Source organism: Sphaerodactylus townsendi, linkage group LG09 (genome assembly GCF_021028975.2).
Source record: "Sphaerodactylus townsendi isolate TG3544 linkage group LG09, MPM_Stown_v2.3, whole genome shotgun sequence".
NCBI lineage: Eukaryota > Metazoa > Chordata > Lepidosauria > Squamata > Sphaerodactylidae > Sphaerodactylus > Sphaerodactylus townsendi.
In genome coordinates this window covers 7,887,628-7,909,716 of record NC_059433.1, presented here as the reverse complement: position 1 = coordinate 7,909,716, position 22,089 = coordinate 7,887,628, and the positions used below count along the sequence as shown (strand labels likewise).

Genomic DNA, 22,089 nt, shown 5'->3' with positions numbered 1-22,089 from the left:
GAATGTGTCAGAGGGGAGAAAGAAAGAAAGAAAGAAAGAAAGAAAGAAAGAAAGAAAGAAAGAAAGAAAGAAAGAAAGAAAGAAAGAAAGAAAGAAAGAAAGAAAGAAAGAAAGAAAGAAAGAAAGAAAGAAAGAAAGAAAGAAAGAAAGAAAGAAATTCTGACAGATGAAGATTACTCAAGCCTGCTCTCCAGGAACAATAAGTAAACATTAAATTAATTATTCTGCTGATAATGCAGTGTTTATTTTCAGAGGTGAAGTGGGGCAAAATGGTGCCTGGGGAAAAATTGCGCCCCCGGTGCCCCATGGTAGCTACTCACCCCCCGTGCCCCCCACGCCCTGGGGTAGCTACGGACTCCCTTTGCCCCCTACACCCCATGGTAGCTATGCACGCCCCCCGCACTCACTTACCTGAGCCAGTGCTGCTCATCATGGGCTCCAGCCAATGTGCAGCCCAGGCTCCAGTCAGGGGGGCAGGGCCTGGCTGGCTGGCTTCTCTAAGCATCCCAGGCTCCAGCCGAGTCAACCAAAGGCCCAGCTGGCCGGCCCCCTCTTGCTTGTCCCGATCAGCTGAGGCCTGCTGGGCGTGTGTGGGTCAGAAGTGTGGGGGGGATTTTCTGCCCCCCAAGTGACTCACCTGGGGTGCCCAGAGAATTTGTCCCCAGATGTCTTCATTATAGATATGCAACTATTTATTTTACAATGTTTTAATTAGTATCCTGTGTATATGAATATGCACAGTAGTTGTTTTCACACTACAAAATTATTTGTATTTTGTTTATTTAGACTTTTTCTCCCCTGTCGTCACATCTAATAGCAAACCCAGATCCCAATCCAACAGCTTAATCACTATACCAGGCAGTCTCTTTAGTGGAGGTTGCCAACTCTGAGTCAGGAAATTCTTTGAGATTTTAGGGTACCACTTATGAGTGGAAATGAACAGGGGAAGTTTTTAATGGTATAGAGGGAAATAAGCTATTAAACCTTTATAAAAGGAACAAGACCTCTTTGTCCAGGCACCTGGCAACTATAATCAATATTTCTCCCAGCACTAGACTGAAATGCTAAGCATTACTACACCACACTTTCTTACCCCCAAATCCAAAAATTTTAGTGACAGGTTCCCATGGTGGTGGGATTCAAACTGTGGCGTAGCACCAATGGGGCTGGGCAGGGCACAACGGGGGCGTGGCCGGGCATTCCGTGGGCAGGGCATTCCTGCGCGGGGCTGTGGCAAGGACGCAACCGCTGCACCGGTCCTTGGGCGGGAAACAAATGCACGCCGGTGCACCTCCTGCTAGACTGCTTCAAGTTCCACGCTACTGCTGAGAGGAGGGGCGTAACTAAGGCGAAAATCCCGTGGCAAAATCACCAATTAGTAACCCCCTCTTGGCACACACAAATAATTAGTAACCTACTCTCGGGAACCTGTGAGAACCTGCTGGATCCCACCTCTGGTCGCGGCATCAGGAAGGTTGAGAACCGCTGCACTACATCATGCTGTAAGAGGGAGTAAGGAAAGGGACTTATCTGGTCCTAGTTATTAGGAATTCTTCATACACACACAGATGCAATTGGTTCGGCAACGTGATTGACATCCAGGCACTTAAGATAGCAAATGAAACCCAAGCGGGAATCTCAGACGGAGGGGAGGAAATGGAGACGAGAGGGGAAGGGTGCCTGCTCACGCAATCCATTAAACAGCCTTGCCTGCCAAGTCAGTGTACATTAGCTAGCTTTGTAACTTCAACAAATTCCATCCAATTTTCATCTCACTGACCTAATTTAACAAGAAGGAAATTCAATAACGAGTGCTAACATCAAAGAATTATTTCCCCAGAGAGATTTAACAACACTTCAACATCGAAGGAGGATGTGCAAAAAGCATAGTATACATGCCTATCTAACCAGGAGTGTGTATGTATGTACAGCAGGGAGGGAGACCTGCATAAAAGCTATCTCTCACACACAGGTATCCAGAAGTCGTCCAGCTGGTAAAAAGAAAAAGAAATCCATTGGAGAACACCACAAATGGTAGTGGGTTGTTGTTGGGTTGTTGTTTTGTTGTTTTGCTACATGTGCTGTGCTGATATAATTGAAGGGTTTCTGGACAGAAATAGCTGACCAACAGAGTTAGATACTTCCCCTCATATGCACATCAAAGAATGCACATATATTGGTACATTTTCTGCAAGCGAAACATTTCCCTTAAACTTGCTCTTTGTACTCTATATCCCTATGTGTGTAAAGTGCCGTCAAGTCGCAGCTCACTTATGCCGACCCCTTAAAGTTTTCAAAGCAGCTGACTATCAGGGGTGATTTGCTGTTGACTTCCTCATAGCCACACAGGTGTTCCACCCGCACAGGTGGCCACCCATCCAAGTACTAGCCAGGACCAACCCTTAGTTCTGAGACCTGACACGCCTGGGCCATCTGGGTCTCAACACTTACCAAAAGAGCCATGTACGCAACAATCAGTCGTGTGCATTTTGAAGTGCACAAGTCTCTGTCCCACTGGTCAGATGATTACCAATGTGATGCTATGTAGCTGTTGTCAAGTGAAGAGGGCAAGAATCAGTGCCATCTTCCAAAACAACTGAGGACAGAGATTGTTTCTTCAGTAATATGCACATAAGAACATAAGAAAGAGTCTGCTGGATCAGACCAGAGTCCATCTAGTCCAGCACTCTGCTACTCGCAGCGGCCCACCAGATGCCTTTGGGAGCTCACGTGCGGGATGTGAAAGTAATGGCCCTCTGCGGCTGTTGCTCTCGAGCACCTGGTCTGCTAAGGCATTTGCAATCTCAGATCAAGGAGGATCAAGATTGGTACTAGCCATAGATCGACTTCTCCTCCATAAATCTGTCCAAGCCCTTTTTAAAGCTATCCAGGTTAGTGGCCATCACCACCTCCTGTAATAGCATATTCCAAACACCAATCACACGTTGCGTGAAGAAGTGTTTCCTTTTATTAGTCCGAATTCTTCCCCCCAGCATTTTCAATGTATGCCACATAGGGTTGGATCCAGTCCCTTAATTTAATTTTTTTGCTGTATGTTGGACTTAACTTCCCTCCTTGTTCCCTCCCCAAGAATGATTCCAAGAATGTTCCCTCCTCCCTTTTTCAACAATAGAAAAGGTGGTTGGAGATAATCCAAGATACAAAGGTTGTGATCATAAACCCGGAGTACCAGATGCATTTTTTTCTGGATGTATGCATTTTCCCCCTGGGAGTCTGTTGCATGTAGGAATTGCTACTGTTGGGGAAAACCACACATGTGTGGTTTTATGGTGGCTTTATATCTGGCTTTATGGTGAAGAATATGCTTCAAAAATCACTATGAATGACTATATCCATTTTGGGAGTGGAAAGAAAGAAAGAAAGAAAGAAAGAAAGAAAGAAAGAAAGAAAGAAAGAAAGAAAGAAAGAAAGAAAGAAAGAAAGAAAGAAAGAAAGAAAGAAAGAGAAAGAAAGAAAGAAAGAAAGAAAGAAAGAAAGAAAGAAAGAAAGAAAGAAAGAAAGAAAGAAAGAAAGAAAGAAAGAAAGAAAGAAAGAAAGAAAGAAAGAAAGAAAGAAAGAAAGAAAGAAAGAAAGAAAGAAAGAAAGAAAGGAAGGAAGGAAGGAAGGAAGGAAGGAAGGAAGGAAGGTCGATTCCCCGCTTCAAAAATGAAACTAGATACAAACCAGTTTGGGTAGATTCGGGACCTTTTGAACACGGATTCATGGTCCCCACTGCAGCCTGTGCCCCCTTCTTCCCAGAAACTCAGCAGCAACAAAGGAGTCCCCACTGTCAGCGGATCAAACGCGTGATCCACTCAGGGGCTATCCTGATTGGCTGCTGCGTTGTGCTAGGGTGGGATTTTTTTTATTTTCAAACTGATGGATCCATGTCTCTGCGAGCAGGAGCCTTTTACTCAGTGAAACATTCAAAACCGGCCCGCATTGCCTCGTATCCATGTTGATCTTGGGCATGGGAAATTAAAAAGGGACGTTTGAGCATGCGCAGAGCAATTCTACGGGGAAACAGGCGATTAAGGTCAAGCCCCATTTCCATGCTGCTTTGTCCCCTCATATACATGTGGACACGATGTTTAGCGCAACTTTGTATTGCCTTTTACTCAGTGAAGCATTCAAACCGGCCCCACGTTGTTTCATATACACGTGGATCTTAGCTCAGCAAAATTTTTAAAAAGGGCTGCACGTGCTTTGCGCACAGCCCACTGCATCCTGATTGGATGGGAGGCTCCACGTCACTCGCCAGGGCGGGTAGTTCAAATCTGGATTCACCCCCCCAAGTTCCCCACTGCTCCAGATTGACCGCGTGTTTTTTGGAAAGGTCTACTTTCTTCCAGGTTCTGAAATAACACATTCTGGGGGGGGGGGGGAGCGACAGAAATGGGGTGAATGTGTTTTCGGCACTGGTGTAGTGGGGAATTTTGAATGAAAGCTGGATATTTGGAGGGACAAGCACGCATTTAATCATGAGTGGGGACTCGACCAAAGAAAGGGAAAAGGAAACTACGATGTTTCTGTGAAACAGCGCTGGAAGATTCCCCCTGGCTACCACAGGGGAGTATGGAGGGGATGGCTGCCAGATCCAGGTTGGGAAACTACTGGAGATTTGAAGCTGGAGCCTGGAGAGGACAGGGACCTCAATGGGGTGCAATGCCATAGACTCCACCCCACAAGGCATCCATTTCCTCCAGGGGAACTGTTTTCTGAAGTCTGGAGATGAGCTGCGATTCTGGGGGATCTCCAGGAATCCCCTGGAGGCTGGCATCCCTTGTTTGAAATCCAACGTAGTTTGGAATGGCAACGACTAACCACCCTATAAACAAAGTCTGCCTAGTAAACGTCACGGTGTGACATCACTCCATGGGTCAGTAATGATTCAGTGCTTGCACAGGGGGACTAGCGTTTCCTTCATAGTTCCCCCCCACATCTGTTAATCTTTTGATAACTTCTTTACAGATGAAAAACAGAACATGGCTTGACAACCAGGCAGGTCTGTCCCATTCTCCAAAACTTGGGAGACTTCCAGCCCAATCCAGAGGGCTGCAATGGCTGAGATCAGCACTGCTACACTACCATGTTGCCTCTAGAGGGGAGAAGGGACGTAGGTGGGGTGGGGGTTCTCGGGTTCAAACCCCTCCCATTACATGTCCGTCTTGCTTGAAACAATGCATGGAATGAAACAGCCAGAAAGCCCTCAGTCACCGAACCCACTCCATAAAAAAATCTATACCTACATCACTGGCGTGGAGGCAGCAGAAAAAAAAAAGAAAATCCCAGTTTCCTGATCAGCCGTATTGCAGCAAATAGACTTAAGTCACCCTTTCAGGTGGTGTAAGTCCGACTGATACCTGGGACGTTCACAGGGCTAAAGTCTGCTCGAAGCCCCCCTAGCCCACCCCCAGCTGTGCCAGCAGCCAGGTTTATGTTGGCACGGCTGAGGCCAGAGTCTGCTTACAGGTCAGGTGCCACAGAGCTCCATGGTACCTGCCCACTTCCTATTTGTCCTCCCCACTGTCAGGTCCTATAGGGTTTTACCCCAATTTCCATTTTAAGTTTCAGTTTCGTTTCTCCTGATCCCTAAACCTACCTCTCCGTTGGACCGCCCACACACCCTATATCAGTGGTGGCGAACCTATGGCACGGGTGCCAGAGGCGGCACTCAGAGCCCTCTCTGTGGGCACACGCACCATCACTCCAGCCAAAGGCGAAGCTGCCATGGGGACATCAGAACAAATATCCCAGGCGGCTGCCATTCAGTCTTTGGGGGGGGGGGGAATTGCCACCCACATCCCTCCTCCCTGATGCCATGCTCCAATCCCGGCCCTGCCTTTTAAGACAAAAGATGTTAATGTATGAGTTGTTTTATCTAAACTAAAACCTCAGTATTCAGGTTAAATTACCATATTGGCACTTTATGATAAATAAGTGCCGGAGATTTACCATCGCTTGAAGACTAGATTATTTGATCAAGAGTACCAATTTCTCCTGAGCAAAGCGCAAAGCTCTTGTTCTCCAACATTCTTTGGGATTATCCCTCAGAAATCTAGCCCTGCTATATACCTGCAACAACTTATTAATTACAATTGCAGATGGGTCATGACTAGAGCAAGGTGTAACTCTTTTCCATCAGTACATCTTCAAGGTCGCTTCTCTAGTATTCCACAAAATGAGCGTCGCTGTCGATTTTGTCCTGATACAACTGATACACTTTCTCATATTCTGCTTCATTGTCCGAAGTACAACATCAGAACCGATTTGAGAACTGTGTTACCAACAGGATTTATGCTCCTTTCTAATAAAACAAAAATGGCTAAGCTTCTAAATAGCTCTAGTGTTGAAATCTCTGAAGCTGTTGTTATGTTTTTGCTCTGTGTACTACAAGTTGAGCAATAATGATCTTTTTATTGTATTTGAAATTCTTGGCACTGGTTTTATGCCTAATAAAGGTTTTGGATTTGGATTTGGATAAATAAGTGGGTTTTGGGTTGCAGTTTGGGCACTCGGTTTCTAAAAGGTTCGCCATCACTGCCCTATATATACTGGGACTGAGGGCAAGAACCCTCAGTTCCAGCACCCTGTATCCAGGGCGACATATATCAATAAAGTTCATTCCTTTTTCATAAAGTCGACTTTGAGTGTGTTCAGCCTTACACCCCACTAGTGTAAGTGACACTTATGCTGGAGGGTTGGGCAAATGTTCTGGAGGAGTTCCCGCACCGACTCCAAGATCAGATTCCCCCCTCATCGGATTGGGCAGTTAGCTATTTTGGTCAAACGTTTATGAAGGGCACCTATAGATATTTTATGGGGCACATATACTACACTGACAGTTTACTTAATGGATAATTTTACCCTTCTAAGATCCTTGAAGTCAGTAGGTTTAGAAAAAGTCTAATCTTTGTTTATTCTAAATTCTAAACTGTGTTTTGAATTGCAGTACGTAGGATGTGTGACAGTAAGTGGTAATTGTTTCAGTGAATGCGGGGTTACCATAACAATGGGGTACACTTTAATCAGTAATACATCAAAGGCTGCTCGACATCAATCCGTACACAGTTAAGGCTTATTATAGCTAAGATATTATTTGAAAGACTTAGCGCCTGTTGCAACCACCACCAGAGCTTCTTTCTCATCTGCATGTACATGGAGAAAGCTGATTTCCTTGGTTCCTTATAAAATGACTGACTGGAGCAGAAACAAAACAAGTCATAATTGGCAAGTTATCTTGGATTCCAATCTGTGTCATTCAAGCAGTTGCCTTCGGTTATATGCACTGTACCAAAACGTGCTGCGAGAGAAGATTATCAATTGCCTTAAAATTGCACATTTTACAGAGTGATAAATAATTTACCATTTGTTGTTAAGCTTAATGATTCATTCATAAATTCAGAAGAATGCAAATGGGTGTGCATTTTTCACCTTTTTGAACATGAATATACCTTGAGGTGATGCAATTCAGATGAGTTATTTAGTCAATATAAGAGCAAAGCAGGAACTTAATGGGATGGTAACTCTTATTTTTTTAAAAAAATATTTATACCCTTCTTTTGTCCTAATCAATGGGACTGGGAGTGGCTTACATCATTAACAGCTGCAGTTATTTCATTCTCCAAAGGTGCAATACAAATTGCAAAAGAACAATTGGGTGCGGGGGGATGACAATACTGAAGATCACACAAACAATCACAAATTGTAACCTGGCGACATAAAGACTTTGAAAACCATGTATATGTGAGATGAAAGCCCCTTCTTCAGATGTCTTGGTCTGAATAGGGCACCAAACCAGTGGTGGGATCCAAAAATTTTAGTAACAGGATCCCATGGTGGTGGGATTCAAACTGTGGTGTAGCGCCAATGGGGCTGGGCAGGGCATGACGGGGGCATGGCGGGGCATTCTGGGGGCGGGGCATTGCTGGGCGGGGCTTTGGCAAGGACGCAGCCGCTGTGCCGGTCCTTGGGTGGGAAACGAATGCACACAGACGCAGGCTGCCACGCACACCGGTGCACCTCCTGCTAGACTGCTTCAAGTTCTGAACGCTACTGCTGAGGAGTGGAGGAGGGGCGTAACTAAGGCAAAAATCACGTGGCAAAATCACCAATTAGTAACCCCCTCTCGGCAAACACAAATAATTAGTAACCTACTCTCGGGAACCGGTGAGAACCTGCTGGAACCCACCTCTGCACCAAACCCATGAGAGCCGAGAAGCCACAACTCATAATGGACTGTGTTGTTTGACAGAGTGTTCCAGTTCCAACCTGTGTGTTCTAAAAAGAATGAATGGGATTTGCAAACCTGGAGACTTCTCCGTGCAGAGCATGTGTTTTACCACTAACATCTCTTGTACTGGCAATTCACACAGCTGAAAGTGGATAATGTCATTCCAAATCAGCTTTAATCAGTGCTGTCTTCATTACAAATGGAGATAAGTTTTATCGGTCCTTCCATTTAAGACTGACTTTCTCAGCAATAGCAGTTCTTGCCGAAGAACTCTACATCTTAGGAACTTTCTCCAGTTGAAAGTTTGCTTCTTGTCATGTTGTATTTCTTCCGATGCTTGTGATGTCCTCTTTTGCCATTTAAAGTCCCCTAGGGAACTGGGTTTCCACTATTTCGGTGTTTTCAAAAACTGCCTTTGCATTAGCCTTCAAGTGCCCCTTGGTAACAATATTAATAAAACACCGAGTTACTTGTAAGTCAAATCAGGCAGAAAACATTTCAAGTAAAGACTGTGGTATTTAATATGTAAGTGCTAATGGTATGAATCCACCAGTCTCCTTGACAAACGTTCTCAGGAATCTTAAATTCAGAAGTTAAAGGAAGAGGTGATCCTACGGGGAGACAAATGTTTATCTGCACAACTCTTCTTTTTTTCTGGGTATTTCATATTCCACTAAGCTGCTGAATTCATTTTGTGAACCTCTGATTAGGTGACAGTTGCTAGATAACCTTTATAGTTGCTACATCAGCTGTTTGTTTTACGCTCGGGGGGAAATAACCAATTTGCTGTTAGATTTTGCAGCTACGCTGCCGACGACGACGCGAAACCTAATGCTGACAAAAGTCGCGTTTCTCCAGGTTGCAATTATAGATCTGTAAGCGTGTGTACCCAGTTTTCTTTCTTCTTTGTTTTTGAAGGTTTCAGCGATGCACAGACGGAAAGTGAGCTGTTCCAAAGTGCTCGGGTGCGTGTGCCGCTGAAGGGGTACCGAAAACGTATTCTACAGCAACGAGTGTCATTTATCCTGCAGCCAAAGGCGTTGGAAAGGACAGTCAGAAGTGAAGAACTATGGTAATACGACAGGTCCTGCCACTGGGGCTGCTCTGTGTGTGCCTGTTGCAACCCTGTTTGACTGCCATGGTGTTCACCAGGACTGCAGACCACCAGCCAAAAAGCTTTGCGACCCGTGGAGCAGGGAACGACGGCAAAGCGCTGCACCGCCAGAAACGAGGCTGGATGTGGAACCAGTTTTTCTTGCTTGAGGAATACACTGGGTCAGATTACCAATATGTAGGCAAGGTAGGTAGGTCTCGTGGTATTTCATCAGCTTTTGTCCCAATGCTTTGCAATGATTTAATGCTAGGAAATTGCCTTGGGGGTGTTTTGTGGGAGAGGGGATATTTCTGTCCAAGTAATCTAAAAACATGGAGGGCAGAAGTGCTCAGTTCAAATGTAAATGGCCAAGCGAGAACCAAATATGTTGCCTTTGAGTTCAGGATCACCAAGTTGTTTCCGAAACCTATTTGGTCAAAACATCTTCTCTCTGTATTACTGGCATTTTTGGTATGCATGACTCTGGATCACAAAATCTTCTCTGCCTTCTAGTCTTGAATCTGTCCCCATGGGAAAGAGACTGACCCCCTAACAAACGTTGGGTGGGCTTTCACATCATATACTACCTGGTCCTTTTAAAAAGGGAGATGCTAGACCAGTGGTGGCGAACCTTTGGCACTCCAGATGTTATAGACTACAATTCCCATCAGCCCCTGCCAGCATGGCCAATTGGCCATGCTGGCAGGGGCTGATGGGAATTGTAGTCCATAACATCTGGAGTGCCAAAGGTTCGCCACCACGGCGCTAGACAATGACACCATTTTCTGAGACTCCTTAAATGTAACATCTGCCAAGGCACACCTCTGCAGTGTTTTGACATGATGGGTATTATACTGCCTCCTTGTTTTCCAATTGCTGTTGTCATAGAACTCTTAGTTGGACTCATAGAACCAGATGATTGGCTGCGTATGGTAGAATGGCAGAATGGAAAAAGGAAGGCCTGTAAAATAAGAGTGATTCCACCAGGCCTATGGTTGAGAACAGCAATAATTTTGGAGATCTACACTTAAGAAAGTTTGGCCTTCTGTTAATGTTAAGAGAGGCAATCTTGCTGGTCAGAGCAGAGTTCTGTTCTCATGACGGAGCATTACAGTGGAAAATGACTCAAATGAGCCAGAGGCATTTTCCCCACGGCCAACATATCCTGGGATATGGAGGTGAAACATCCCAGCTCAGCCGTGATTTCTGCATGGCTTCCGAGTCTAATTCGGGCCCACCCCACAAGATTTTCCTTTATCCCACACCTTTTAAAAAAACAATAAAATTGGGGTTTCTTTTTTTTAAAAAAAGTGCTGCTCCTGCTCTCATGCAAACATTGTGGCAGGTGGACTGGTTTATTTTTACCGCCTCGCCAGCTACAGCCAATCAGAGTGGCAGAAAAATGGGACAGTTTGTGCATGCGTGGCAACGTTGGCAAGGAAAATGAAACTAAACTGGGGCCGAGCAACAGCCGCAGAAGGCCATTGCTTTCACATCCTGCATGTGAGCTCCCAAAGGCACCTGGTGGGCCACTGCGAGTAGCAGAGAGCTGGACTAGATGGACTCTGGTCTGATCCAGCTGGCTTGTTCTTATGTTCTTATGTTCTTATGTTCTTGTGGCCTGAATGTGCTTACGGGCTGCTGTACGGAGAGAGAAACCGAGATAGAAACATCCCGGTATGTAGGATCCCGGTTTTCCCCCGGGGATTTTTTGGCCGTGGGGAAAACGCCAGAGTTGGGGAGAATTCAGTTCTTGATTACGTTTTAGGCAGATTTGATGAGTTGACAATTCAGACATTACAATTTAAAGTAAGGTTTGATGGTTCTCTGGTAATAGGACAGGAAAAGTTTTGATTGAATCGGCTAGGGAAGAAAGGAATCATGACAGTTAATTGTGTTGAGGCTGAGTAGCATTTTCATACCATTTGTGAGCTAGAGGACAAGTTTGGCTTTTCTAAGGCGGATTCCGTATGGGCCAAAAACAGTGGTGTGAAAACAATGTAAAATGGTTTTAAATGATGTAAAAGGGTTTACACCGTTTTCACCCCGCTGTCTTTGGCCCATGTGGAATCCGCCTACAAAGGTGGCTTTTGTTATTCAGAATGTGTTTTTCTGCTGTGTATACTTGATTAGGGAGTGGGGGGTGGAGAGGAATGTGGCAAGGAAAGACACCCTCCTCATTAGTATGAAATTGAGATTTGGCATCCATCTTAGTTCGAACTGTGTATGACACTAACAGAGAAGTGACTGGTAAGGTATCTGCCATGAACTGATCCTTTGACTTGCCATGAGCTTTCATGCCAACACACAGGCTTTACAAACCATAGCAACATACCCATAAAACCTTACATTAAAACAAGGAAATGAAGCACACCAATGTTTACATATCAAAACCCCACACCAGGGCTTGAACCTGGGACGTTCTGTGTGAAAAGTCGAAGTTCTGCCACTGAGCTTTGCCTATCTGGAATGAAAGTGGTAATCAAATCAGAGCAGTGTTGCTGCCCGAGGGTGGATCACTTCTTGTGTGAGGCCCCTCTGTAATGGTACACATCACACCATTGCTGGGGTAATAAATTGGCCATAGCCATTTTATTGAGCAGACGCGTGAGGCTAAGCATGGGTCTGGATCTGGTCATGCGGGTACATGCTACAGCTCAGCAGGGCGGATGCCCGGTCCCGAGCTTCGATCTACTGTGGGGCTCTGCCGGGCGGCCGCTCCTGGCCAGAGATGTTCCCCCTTTCGGCCCAGTTCGACAGGGCAGTCGCCTCTTGTCACTGTTGCCGTTCCCAAGGGGAAGGCGCGGCTCCCTAGCCCCCTTCCCCTTGCCCTTCCAGATCAATACCCATGCGCCAAACCGCCACAAACTAGGCTATGACATAACAGCTTGTATTAACATATAAAAACAGAGTGAGGTGGGCGGGCAAATCATCAGCCGGCAAGCACATGGCCTGAACAAAGGAGGGCAAGTCCCTTTAAAGCCTCGGCTTGCTCCTCCTTTCATCTGGTGACGCTGCCCCTTCCCATGGTGGCTCCCTTTTCAGTTCCGCCCTTGTCCGGGCAGCGTCAGCTGGGCTCGTTCCAATCCCCCACCCCGATCAGCAACTCCGCCTTGTGGTAATTCACATGCGCCTTTTCTGGCTAAAGCAAAAAACCTGGACTCATTCCCTCAGAGCAGACTCTCTTCTGGAAGTTCCTTGCTTTGCTGTCTACATTGAAGAACATTTTCACTCGTTCGTCCTGGTTGAAACTCACGTGGAAGAATATCCAGTTGCCATCTTTGGGCCCCTTCAAGGAAAGTGCGGTTTGTCCTGGGAAGCTGGGTTGGAGGATATCACCAATGCTGGGAGCTTATTCAGACCGAGCTATTCCAATGTGCTCCGCTCAGCAGCTTCAGCTCATTTGGAGCCATTCAGAGATAGCCAGAAGGCTTTGTGCTCCTGTACAAATCTCCTAGCAGGGGTTATTCATGCACGTTGGAAATCTGGCATTTGAAAGAGAAGTCCTCTCTTTCTTTCAGCAGCTCCCTTCCATTACCAATTACCCTGGTATTTCTGCATCTATGATTTTTTTTAACCCTTTTGCATTCCCTCAAAAGGAGCAGAATGGGTGGGGGGAGGGCATTTACTATAAACCATTAACTGATTCCGGCTCCAAAGACATTTAATTTATGCCACATTGCCCTGATTAAATATCCACATTATGTTGCTCCGCTCAAGAACAGGCCCTCAACCTAAATAACCTCATGTAATGAATGCTTACATGCCAAATTGCATATGTTGTATCAATTCAGATAGACCAAATACAACAGAAAAATCATTTTAGTCTTTTTTCCGTGAAGAAAGTTTATGAAAAATCAATTTATTGAACACTCCAGAATCAGGGGTCTGCAACCTTTTAACACTCAAAGAGCCATTTGGACCCGTTTCCCACGGAAAAGAAAACATGTGGAGCCGCAAATACTTTTTGACATTTAAAATGAATATAACACTGTATATATTGTGTTGCTTATGAAATCCATGAAGTGCTACAGATAAAATAATATTTTATTTATGTAAACACATTTTGAACATTTTGAACTCAGGGGTAGTGGTGGTTTATTTTCTCAAACAAACCCAGAAATTTTGGGGGAAATTGATATATATGCAATACTCAGTTCCTGTCAGATTTAAATTATGTTACTTTTTTTTACAACGTGGAGCCGCAGGAGAGGAGTGAAAGAGCCACTTGCGGCTCAAGAGACATGGGTTCCCAACCCCCGCTCCAGATGTGCATATAAATGCAGACAATTCCAAAGTCAGGTTTTTTTCCTCTTCATACGTGTGGGCTTTGTAGACATGGGGGAACACTATCCACATCTACACACGCACACATATGAGTGTTAGTGTTTTATTCACAATATATGTGTTAGGTCTCAGACCCTTAAGCCAACAAACAGACTCTGAAGTATTGATCAGTAGTGTTTATTGAGAAAGCATTGAAGTACCACACAATCAAAGCCAGTTCTGCCAAAACTGGCATTCATGGTCCCCTTTATCCCCAAAGCAAGCCCCCCTCCCAGTTTTCCAAGAATTTGTGAAAAACAATCTTTGGAGCTAAGGTACCCCAAGGTTGCAAACAGATAGAGAGAGAAAGCCACCTGGGTCCCTGCCCCATGAGATGATGAAAGCAACATTGTTCCCATGGGGTGGGAGGACCAGGGGAAGCCTAGTTATCTACAAACATGTGAAGCCATAAAGCAAAAGATCAAGGGAAGAATGTGCAGATGGCAGTGGTTACATATATCCCAATAGCAGCAGCGATGTGTTATTTTAAGCTGGCACATGGTTCCGGGAATGCCTCTCAATCAACTAGATAGCATGCCCCTGACAGTATGTGTGTTTTGCCATCAAGTCTCAACTGACTTACGGCGACCCTTGGTGGGGTTTCCAAGGCAAGAGAAATTCAAAAATGGTTTGCACTGTCTGCCTCTGCATCACTCCCTTGGTATTCCTTGGAGGTCTCCCATCCAAATACTTGCCACGGTAGAGGCTGAAAACTTGTGACTGGCCCAAGGTCACCCAGCAATTTCAATGGCAAATGTTAAGTGCTTCAGCACTTTGGCTTTCCAGAAAACCCCCCAAATAATGTGCTGTTTGGTAATGGTGAGCCAACACAGGATTTTCAAGGCAACGGATATTCAGAGGTGGGTTGCCTTTGCCTGTCTCTGCATGGGTTGGGAGAGTTCTGAGAGAACTGGGACTCACCCAAGATCACCCACCAGCTTTCATGTAGAGAAGTGGGGAACTGAATATAGTTCTCCAGGTTAGTTTACACCGCTCTTAACCACAACACCATGCTGGGTCTCTATTCAGAGCGCACATGGGGTATATATATATACATTATTTGACTGTGTAATTCTAAAAAACATTTGTTGGAGTAAATGTAATTGAATAAATCTGAATAAGATACTGGGCAGGCCTGCTTAGAATTGCTCTTTAATAAATGTATAATGCTAATTTAAGGATGTATGAAAAGGATGAAAGATATGTAAATTTTACAGGAAAACTGAGTGTAAACAAGAATGCAAAACCCTCCACAGATGTTCCATTCCATTTAATTTGTGTGAACTAGGAGTCTGTCAATATAGATTGGGAGCCTAATATGTGAGAGATTTGATTCATGGGAACTGGGTAAAATCCACAAGACAGGGCTTACTTGTATCACCCTCCCAATATGTGAAGCTGGTGGGCTCCCTGATCGTGTGAATGGACTACAATGTCTGCTGAGGGGTAAAGGATTACTGAGTTCTGTAATCTGGGTTTTAGTTTGCACAGGGAAGAAACAAGCTCATATAAGAACTTTGAAAATCCAAGTCAGTCTGCACCTCCTTTATGACTTGAGGCTCAATGGCTTTTGGAAAGGGGGTCCAGTTGACCCAAAGATCGAGTGTGGTTCCTCCAGAGGTAACCTGTAGAAGTTTGTAAGAGGGTCCATATTCTGTATGATACTCAAGCACTTGGACTGGTTTCCCCTTCGTGACATATGCTGGAGAGGAAATCATAAAAAGAATGGAGAGATAATGAAGTGCTAGTGACCCAGGAAGAAAGTGGAGTATTTCTCATTCATTAGCACTGAAGAAACATAGCAGTTGGTAGTGGTAAATTTCTCAAGGACAGCCGTTACTGGTTGCTAAGTGGAAGTCAGTGTTAATAGTCAACAATTCAGATGACACCTCCAAGTTGAGAGCTAGACTAACTTCTTCTTTGTCCCACTCTCAGCTTCCTTGAAAATTAAAATTAAAAAACCCCTCTAGATTAAACTGGCATTGTTTTGAACAGCAGTGAGGAATGACAGATATACTGCCTTTATACCTTTGTTTCTGAAGACGTCCTTCATTCCCTAGATTAGTTTGATTTAGGGATGCTTCTAAAACTTTCTTCATCAAAATTTCTCCTCAGATTGTGGAATTGTGAATTACCTCATCCAAAAGGGTGTGTGTGTGTGTGTGTGTGTGTGTGTGTGTGTGTGTGTGTGTGTGTGTGTGTGTGTGTAGCAATGCTTGATCAAGCTATTTCAGTCATTTTCAAACTTTTTGAAGTGGGACCCACTGAGCCCGGGGGAGGGCGGTTATATAATAACAATAACAATAACAACAATAACAACAACAACAACAACAACAACAACAACAACAACAACAACAACAACAATAACAACAACAATAATAATTTTTTTCCACAATTGTGGAAAAAAAGAAAGTGTGGATAGTTGATGTTGCAATTCCTGGTGACAGCAGGATTGATGAGAAGCAACTGGAAAAACTTACACGATACGAGGATTTAAGGATTGAACTACAAAGACTCTGGCACAAACCAGTAAAGGTGGTCCCAGTGGTGATCGGCACACTGGGTGCAGTGCCTAAAGATCTTGAACGGCACTTAAAAACAATTGGCGCTGACAAAATCACCATATGTCAGCTGCAAAAGGCCACCCTACTCGGCTCTGCACGCATTATTCGTCGATACATCACACAGTCCTAGATGCTTGGGAAGTGTCCGACGTGTGATGTAATACAAAATCCAGCATATTGATCTTGTTTGCTGTGTATAACTGTTTTATAATAATAATAATCATCATCATCATCATCATCATCATCATCATCATCATCATCATCATCATCATCATCATCATCTTATTTAGGGAGCTTTTCTGCATTGAGTGCGTGCGTGTGCGTGTGCGTGTGTGTTTAATGGTTTCTGGTTCCATACTGCTTTGGTTTTTCCTCTGATTTCCGCATGCATTTTTGAGGCTTTACATTTCACTTTTTTGTTCCCCCCTTTTTTCCCAGCTGTTTGAAGCCCCCTTTTGCCCTGATGTTTTTCTGGAAGCTGATTTTGAGTTCCGATTATTGTAATACAGAATGTTTCTATTAGTTTTATTTGTCCCACCCACCTCCAGTCTACTTTTCAATGATTGGATTGTCATCATTGTTAAACAATTCCATCTCCTTCCCAGCCAAGTGATTTCAATATTTTTTTTAAAAAAACCCCAAGATATTGATATAAAATTGTAGTGCTGCAGTGATAGTTTAAGCAGGTTCTCTAAATGTCCAGCTCTTGCCTTAAAAACAACAGTAATTATCTATGTCCCCCCCCCCCCGCCCAGCAGAGATATAAGGAAAATGGATTATCTCCACAAAGAAAGAGGCTGGAGTCTTTCTTTAAAAAATAAAGTTGGAAATTGAGAGAACCTGGTGAAACTATCTTTACAGCACTGCAGCACTGTATCAGTACTTTGGAGTACTGATACAACACTGTATCAGCCTTTGGAGTGTCCAGCTGCTGACATGGTGCCCCCTTACTGCCCTGCCCCTAGGGCAGTTACATCAGGGTCCCCTCATATTGAGGGGTCCTGCCATCCCCCCCCCCATGGGGGTAGGTTTTAAATTGGGGTCGGACGCCTTTTATTATGTATTATGGTTTTTTGCTGTTTTATGAGTTTTAAGCTATTTTATGGGATGGAGCCTATGTGTTTATATTTGTACGACCGCTCCTGTTGATGTTGTAGTGAATGTTGTTCACCGCCCGGAGCCCTTCGGGGATCGGGCGGTATACAAATTAAATAAATAAATAATAATAATAATAATAATACTAACAATAAAGCTTATTTTGCAAAACAATACAATGAAATCTAGAAAACTATTGTCAGTCATTTCTGTAATTGTTCATGAAACATTACAATTCAACATGTAGAAGCATTTGCAGGAGGCTAATCCTGCCAGGACAAGAGCTGTAAACCCCCATCCACTTGTGAGCCTGCACAGATCTTTAAAAAGTGAGTAGTTGCCAAATATGCTGTGCTCTTTAGACAGATAAGATTTTAGAGCCATTAAAAAAAGAAGGGGTGCTCTGACATCACCAATAACAGCACCGAAAACAACACCCTTCCCTGAAAATCATGTTTAATCCATACAAGGAAAAAAATAAACTGACTCCAATGGCAAAATCGGGACAGTTAAAAAACCCTGCGGGACGCGGGACACATTGGTTTAAGGCGGGACTGTCCCACCAAAAGTGGGACATCTGGTCACCTTAGTGTAAAGGACCTTCAAGCCTCAGCTGACTTACTGAAATCCTTGTGGGGTTTGCCAGGCAAGAGACAAACAAAGGTGACTTGCTGTTGTCTTCCTCTGCATAGCAACCCTGGCATTCCTTGATTTTCTCCCCTCCACATACTAACCAAATACTGACTGCTTAGCTTCTGAGATCTGACAAGGTCAGGCTACTTGGCCATCCAGGTCAGTGTAAGGCCCATTCGGGAATGGGTATAGTCTGTACCCATCAGCTCCTCCATCTCTTCTTGCTGGGTGAATTTTGGCAGAGTATGAAGGAGGCTCTCCCTTCTCTTCCTCGTTGCTGAGAGGGAGGGTCCCCCAAAGAATCCTCTCAACTCAGGAATTGAAGCCTGATGACAGTTGAAATTCACTTCTGGGCCACAGCCTACAATCTGGGAACCATTCAGCTAAAGTAATGGGTTGGCTTTTTATTTTTAAATTATTAAATATGTATACTTTTTTCCTCATCACCCACCAGTATCACTTCTGAGACTTATGACTGTCTCTTGTTGTTTGCTTTCTATCTTACACAAACAATAGTTGCGGAATCCACCCAAGAAACTGTTTCTGTGTAAAAGGCACTGTATCCGGAGGATGTCTTTTGTTTTCAGAAATATTTGACACATGAGGCCATTTTTTGTTTTGCTTTTCTAAAATAAAACTTTAATCAATCAATTAATTAAAATGTATTCCTCGCCCTTTGCCAGTCTTACAGTGGGTTACAATAAAACCATAAAAATTTCATACAACAATGGTGAAATCCAATAAAACCCTTTCCTAAAAACCCAAAAGCAATCTAAATCTCAAAAACCCACCTTACCCACCCCCACACAAACACAAAAGAGGTGTACAGATACCTCATGCCCAGGTGAAGAGGACAGTCTTAAAAAGTTTTATTGTTCTCCACTTAGGGGATGATATAGTTGGGTTAACAAAGTAGCATTAGAATATTTAGGAATAAAATAATGTCAACTGGAGTGTGATAAAATGGAGAAATTGGATGCTTATGTACAATGCAGAATTAATACCTTTTAAGGGGTTGCATAATTAAGACATCTTAATGTACAGAACAAACTAATGTCCAAGGAAAAGGTTTTAGACTTATAATCTTCAGAAGTAATGCCAATCAAATTAAATAGTATAGAACGGTTGGCATACAATATTCATGGGTTCAGCTGCAAAGTAATTATTTTCTTTTTAAATGAAAATTGATATATAAATATGAGTCACCCGTTAATGAAAACTATGATGAATATGTAGTGTATATACATGTAGGAGGTATATTGGATTTTATTATTGGACCATAACTTTTATGGCAGTATCTGTCACTGAATGAGGATGAAAGGGAAAACATTCTGAAAATACATAAGTGACATAACAGATATATTCTGTTCATAATCTTGAAATCACTTACCCAGAGATGTTCTGTGATGATACGACAGCCAACTAGGAGTCTGGAGGATTGCTACATACAGTGTTAATGTTGTTTTTCAGGCTTAAGCAAATAAGGAGCTGCAGGTTTTCTGCACAAAATATAAGAGACTAATTTTCCTAGAGGAAAAACATAGAAGGGTCGGTCATTCTTTATCATCTTGAAAAATTCTGGATTTTCACACAAATCCAGCAGGGGGCTAAAATTTAGTTGTTTGTTAGCTTTTTTGGCATTCAATAAGTTTCACAGCTTGTTTTTTATGTGCATCATACTCCATCATTTTTATTTTTATTGTGACTAAAGGCCTTAAAAGTTGAAACTGGTATTCCAGACCTCTGAGAAGACCTTCCAGCAGTACAGTTAGTGGCTAAACACTGCTAATGTATTGGCTGGTATCAGTGCTTCTCAAACTATTACACTGAGCAAGAGTACACCTAAACATTTCCAACTGAAACCTGAATACCTCTTATAAAGTGATCATGGCCCACCCACTGTAGGGAAGAGGGAGGGGACCCATCATCTAGCCATGGCCCACCACCCTGGAGCATAGGGAAGTGGAGAAAGGGGGAGGGGAGGGAATAGAAGGGGGAAAGGAGTGATTGTAGAAGGGGAGTACTATGCATGCTCCATCTAGCTCCTGAAAACAGCCAAGCTGCGGTGTTCCACATCAACTGGAACTCCCGCATTGATTTTGATGGGAGATCAATGTATTGTGCATTACAGTAGTCTAGTCTGGATGGCACTGTGGCATGGATCCAGGTGGCCAAATTAGCCATATCAAGACAAGGGGACTTTTTTTGGACTAGGCTGAGTTGAGAGAAAGCCTTTTTTTTTGTTTGCAGTTGCGTTAATTTGTTTCATCAGCAATAACATTCAGTCCATATCCTAATGCCATATGTATACTGGCCCTTTCTGCACAAAACACTGATTTTCAGTCCCCCCACGATGTATGTCCACATTCGCCAGAGGTGGGATCCAGCAGGTTCTCACAGGTTCCCGAGAGTAGGTTACTAATTATTTGTGTGTGCCGAGAGGGGGTTACCAATTGGTGATTTTGCCATGTGATTTTTGCCTTAGTTACGCCCCTCCTCTCAACAGTAGTGCGCAGAACTTGAAGCAGTCTAGCAGGAGGTGCACTGGCGTGCGTGGCAGCCTGCGCTGCGTTCATTCGTTTCCCGCTCAAGGACCAGCACAGCGACTGCGTCCTTACCACAGCCCCGCCCAGGAATGCCCTGCCCCCAGAATGCCCGCCCACACCCCTGTCGTGCCCCACCCAGCCCCATTGGCGCTACGCCACAGTTTGAATCCCACCACCATGGGAACCTGTTACTAATTTTTTTGGATCCCACCACTGACATTCACCCTCATAAAATGATCTATGGCTGCCATTATGTGAGTTCCCTCTTTTTTTAGTGTGTTGTTGTATTGTTGTGTTGTTGCTTCGCAGCCTCATGCTGCAATTCTCTGTTCCCTTCCACACCTGCAGAATAATGTACTTTCAATCCACTTTCACAATTGTTTGCAAGTGAGTTTCGCTGTTCCGCACAGTCAAATGTAGCTGTAAAGTGGATTGAAAGTGCATTATTCTGAACGTGCAGAAGGGGCCTCTGTATTGTATACTCAATACAATTAGGATTACCAATGCAATTAAACAACACAAATACAACCAATACAAAATCACAGAAATTGTCTAATAAATGAGTGAGGGGGAATAAAGAGCGAGCTCAGAAAATGACATCGAGGAGAAAATCTGGGGACAGCAGAGAGGCATGGAATTTTTCCTGTGCAGGCATTTAAGGCCTGGACATGGTTGGGGTTACAAGCCTTCTATGTGGGCTGAAAGCAAAGTTCTACTTGTGGTCCTTTTGATCCAGCCAATTATATCCAAGTTTAGAATACAAGCTAACCTCGGAGGACATCAGAAGTAATAGGGTATGATAATGGCCTATAACCATTAGTAAGAAATATTTGCATACTTGTGGCGTAGGAGGTTAAGAGCTCGTGTATCTAAGCTGGAGGAACCGCGTTTGATTCCCAGCTCTGCCACCTGAGCTGTGGAGGCTTATCTGGGGAATTCAGATTAGCCTGTACACTCCCACATATGCCAGCTGGGTGACCTTGGGCTCGTCACAGCTTCTCGGAGCTCTCTCGGCCCCGCCTACCTCACAGGGTGTTTGTTGTTAGGGGGGAAGGGCAAGGAGATTGTAAGCCCCTTTGAGTCTCCTGCAGGAGAGAAAGGGGGATATAAATCCAAACTCTTCTTCTTCTTCTTATAAGACAATATATATATTTGCCTACAACATATATACCTTTGTAGGTTTTTTTAATCACAATCCGAGTCTCATTAATCTGTTTCTGTTCTTACATTTTTCTCAACTCATAAATACAGTGGAAGCACATTACACTTTCTCCATCCCTCTCACATACTCCTGTATTTCAAAATGACTCTGTGGTAACACTAGATTATTTTATGTAACTATTCCTGAAAGGTTTTCCTAACTCGGTAGAACTTGCTGTACATGAGTGTATCGCAACAAAATGTCTTTTAAGTGCAAGAAGAAAAAAGGGCAACGAATCTTTTAGCTACCTTAGAGACTTGTTTTACTATGTTCATACCACAAAAATACTCTCTCATGCATGCAAGAGCATTAAAATCATTGGCACATGTTGAAGACTGTGGAACACTGCTGCTTTTATCCATTTTTCTCGGCATCGGTATATGTCAGTTTCCCCAAAA

General features: G+C 43.8%; 1 protein-coding gene across 2 annotated transcripts in view; it reads left to right on the top strand.

Annotated features, from left to right (window-relative positions):
• The window catches only part of CDH10 (cadherin 10), a 202,379-nt gene that overhangs the window by 61,587 nt on the left and 118,703 nt on the right, over nucleotides 1-22,089 (top strand). For both annotated transcript variants that reach the window (XM_048507523.1, XM_048507522.1), the window contains exon 2: nucleotides 9,152-9,533. In XM_048507523.1, the coding sequence (XP_048363480.1) occupies nucleotides 9,303-9,533 (231 nt within the window). In that variant the 5' untranslated portion in view covers nucleotides 9,152-9,302. The remainder of the gene's footprint in view (nucleotides 1-9,151; nucleotides 9,534-22,089) is intronic.